The 3622-nt window shown below is 44.9% G+C and overlaps 1 protein-coding gene across 1 annotated transcript; it reads right to left on the minus strand.

Moving 5' to 3' along the window:
* Positions 1 to 573: 573 nt before the first annotated feature.
* On the minus strand, positions 574 to 1491 carry foxg1d (forkhead box G1d; the record flags this gene model as incomplete). Its single annotated transcript, XM_084391276.1, has 1 exon — positions 574 to 1491. One exon carries the CDS (start codon positions 1489 to 1491, stop codon positions 574 to 576), a length of 918 nt encoding a protein of 305 aa, XP_084247402.1.
* Positions 1492 to 3622: the final 2131 nt, after the last annotated feature.

Raw genomic sequence — 3622 nt, forward strand, 5'->3', positions numbered from 1 at the left:
TTTGGTTATTTTTCCACCAAAAGGTAAGAAAGCACGCGCTTTCGAAACACATACACATGAAAAACAGGTCAACAATGATCGTGAAATTGCATGGAAGCATTTAGTCTGATTTGAAGCTTGTTTTCGCAACGGGTTATTGTTTTTATCCCACAATTCTGACTTTTTTCCCCTCGCTTATATCTCAGAATAATGGCGAAAAACAACTCAGAATTGTGATATACAGTGTTAAAAATAAAGGTTCTTAAATGACATCGATGCTTCCACGAAGAACCTTTAACATCCATTGAACCTTTGGTTCTTTAGGTTATTAAAATGCTCTTCACGCTAAGATGTTTCTTTTAAGAACTGTTCACTGAAAGGTTCTTTGAGGAACCCAAAACGGTTCTTCAATGGCATCGCTGTGAAAACTCCCTTTTGGAACCTTTATTTTTAAGAGTGAATTGGGCTTAAACTCGCAATTGCAAGAAATAAAGTCAGAATTGTGCTATAACGAGTCGCAATTACCCTTTTCTTTTATGCAGTGGCGGAAACAAGCTTCCGTGATTATGATTTCAGCGCATTCGACGAAATCCCTTAAAATGAATCCGGGGAAACTCTGTCTAGGCGGGACGAGACTGCCGGCGCCGGAGAGAAGGAAGAGAGAGATGTCCTGAGGGAGTCTGAGAGTAAAGTCTGCTGAGAGCTGAAGGAGTTCTGCTGGAGACCCGGAGGAGGGTGCAGGAATCCCGACAGTATCCCGACCGGAGCCGAGCTCATCCCGAACCCGGGCCGAGTCGCGGGCTCGATCCCAGGACCGAAAGAACCGTAATGACCTTGATTCAGAAATCCATGCGACGTTCCGTTGTAATGTGGATGGTGTAAAGATAATAAAGGCGATATTTGCCAGTACAGAGGATTATTCGCCGTCTCGTTTATTCCCAATCCCAATGGGGAAAACCGAAGCCCTCGCTTTATCGCCAGTTTCCCTCTGGAAGTCGCCGAGCGCCTGCGGAGTTTCCCCGTGGTTCCCCCGATAAACACATCATCGCTCGAGGGGTCCAGCATCCAGTAGTTGCCCTTCCCGGGGTCGTCGTAATGTCTCGGCACTTTAACGAAGCATTTGTTGAGACTCAGGTTGTGCCGGATGGAGTTCTGCCAGCCCTGCTTGTGTTCCCGGTAAAATGGGAAGTTTTTCGTGATGAATTCGTAGATTCCGTTCAGCGTGAGTCTTTTCTCCGGGCTTTGCCTGATGGCCATCATGATCAGCGCGTTGTAGCTGAACGGGGGCTTGTCGAGCTTCGCGGGTTTGTTGGGCTCTTCAGCATCCTTGAGTTTCTCCGAGTCGGGCTCCATCTCCACGGGCTCCGGAGAGGGGTTCGGGTCGGGGACCGACTGCAGTGTGCTCTGCTCTGGAAGAGTCGGGTCGTGTTTATTACTCTTGGATGGAAGCAATATACTCTTGATACTGAAAGAACTCAGTTTTTGCAGCGTCGTTGAATCTTTCTGATCCATGTCGCTTTATCAAACCGCAGCGTGAGTTTGTTTGGAAATAAAGGTCAGGACATCATCTGTGAGGAAAAGCACTCGGAGAGGAGAGGAATAGCCAGAACTGGAGCAGAAATTCGCTAATTAAGGAGGTTCCCTGATGTCGTGTCGTCACTGAAGGGGAGGAGCCTCGACTGGATGTTTTAGAGCCAGTTGATCCTGATCTTATAGCGCTCAACTCTAGACGGAAGTACCGAACACAGTTTCATCATTCCATGCAAATAATTACAACCTACCCCGCTCTCTCTCTCTCTCTCTCTCTCTCTCTCTCCCTCTCTCTCTCTCTCTCTCTCTCTCTCTCACACACACACACACACACACACACACACACACACACACACACACACACACACACACACACACACATGTCTGGTTCACTATCTTTGTGGGGACTCTCCATAGACTTAATGGTTTTTATACAGTACAAACTGTATATTCTGTCCCCTTACACTAACCCTACCCCTAAACCTACCCATCACAGAAAACATTCTGCATTTTTACTTTCTCAAAACAACTCATCCTGTGTGATTTATAAGCCTTTTGAAAAGTGGGGACCGCTGGCTGGTCCCCACAATGGAGGTGATTTCAGGTTTTACTATTCTTATGGGGACATTTGGTCCCCACAATGTAATATAAACAAGGGCACACATAGAGAGAGACTCACTCACACACACACACACACACACACACACACACACACACACACTCACTCACTTACACACAGAGAGAGACTCACTCACACACACACACACACACACACACACACAGAGAGACTCACTCACTCACACACACACACACACACACACACACACACACACACACACACACACACACACACTCACTCACTTACACACAGAGAGAGACTCACTCACACACACACACACACACACACACACACACACACACACACAGAGAGAGAGAGAGACTCACTCACTCTCACACACACACACACACACACACACACACACACACACACACTCACTCACTTACACACACACAGAGAGAAACTCACTCTCACACACACACACACACACACACACACACACACAGAGACTCACTCACACACACACACACACACACACACACACACACACACACACACACACACAGAGACTCACTCACTCACACACACACACACACACACACACACACACACAGAGAGAGACTCACTCTCACACACACACACACACACACACACACACACACACAGAGACTCACTCTTACACACACACACACACACACACACACACACACAGAGAGAGACTCACTCACTCACTCACACACACACACACACACACACACACACACACACACACACACACACAGAGAGAGAGACTCACTCACACACACACACACACACACACAGAGAGAGACTCACTCACACACACACACACACACACACACACACACACACACACAGAGAGAGACTCACTCACACACACACACACACACACAGAGAGAGACTCACACACACACACACACACACTTACACACAGAGACTCACCATTTTTACAACTTTTTTTTTTTAAATAATAAAAGGTTGTGTGTCGATTCAATTAAAAATCCACGTATCACATATTTCAAACTATTACATAATTAATTGAAGTTTGTCATGTATAATAGGCTACATCGACCACGACCAATCATCATATGGCACAACAAGTTTATGTCATTTATAAATAAATCGTTTTAAAATTACGTGGACAGAAGAATTTAAATGTATGAAGCGACCTGAATCTGCGTCGTTGAACTAATGAATGTTAATTGACTTCAAAGTCCTGTACGAAACAAGCACCACAAGTCGCATTAATGGTAATGGTATAGTACTCAAGTCACTTGTAGTTAGTCTACACCGTCTACCATTTGATGAAACTGTCATAGTTTGTTAAATGAAGCCCAGGCCTACAGACCTATTATGTGAAGTGTATGCTGACAACAACACGCGAAATGGTGACTTTATTATTTTAACATTTTTGATAATTTTGCAAAAATAGTATAATAGTGCAGTACTACTGGTTACAGTTATAGTAACACACATACATTTTTTTATAAGTCCCTTATGCACATCAAGCCTGCATTTATTTGATTAAAAATACAG

This window comes from Rutilus rutilus (assembly GCF_951802725.1).
Source record: "Rutilus rutilus genome assembly, chromosome: 20".
NCBI classification, from domain to species: domain Eukaryota; kingdom Metazoa; phylum Chordata; class Actinopteri; order Cypriniformes; family Leuciscidae; genus Rutilus; species Rutilus rutilus.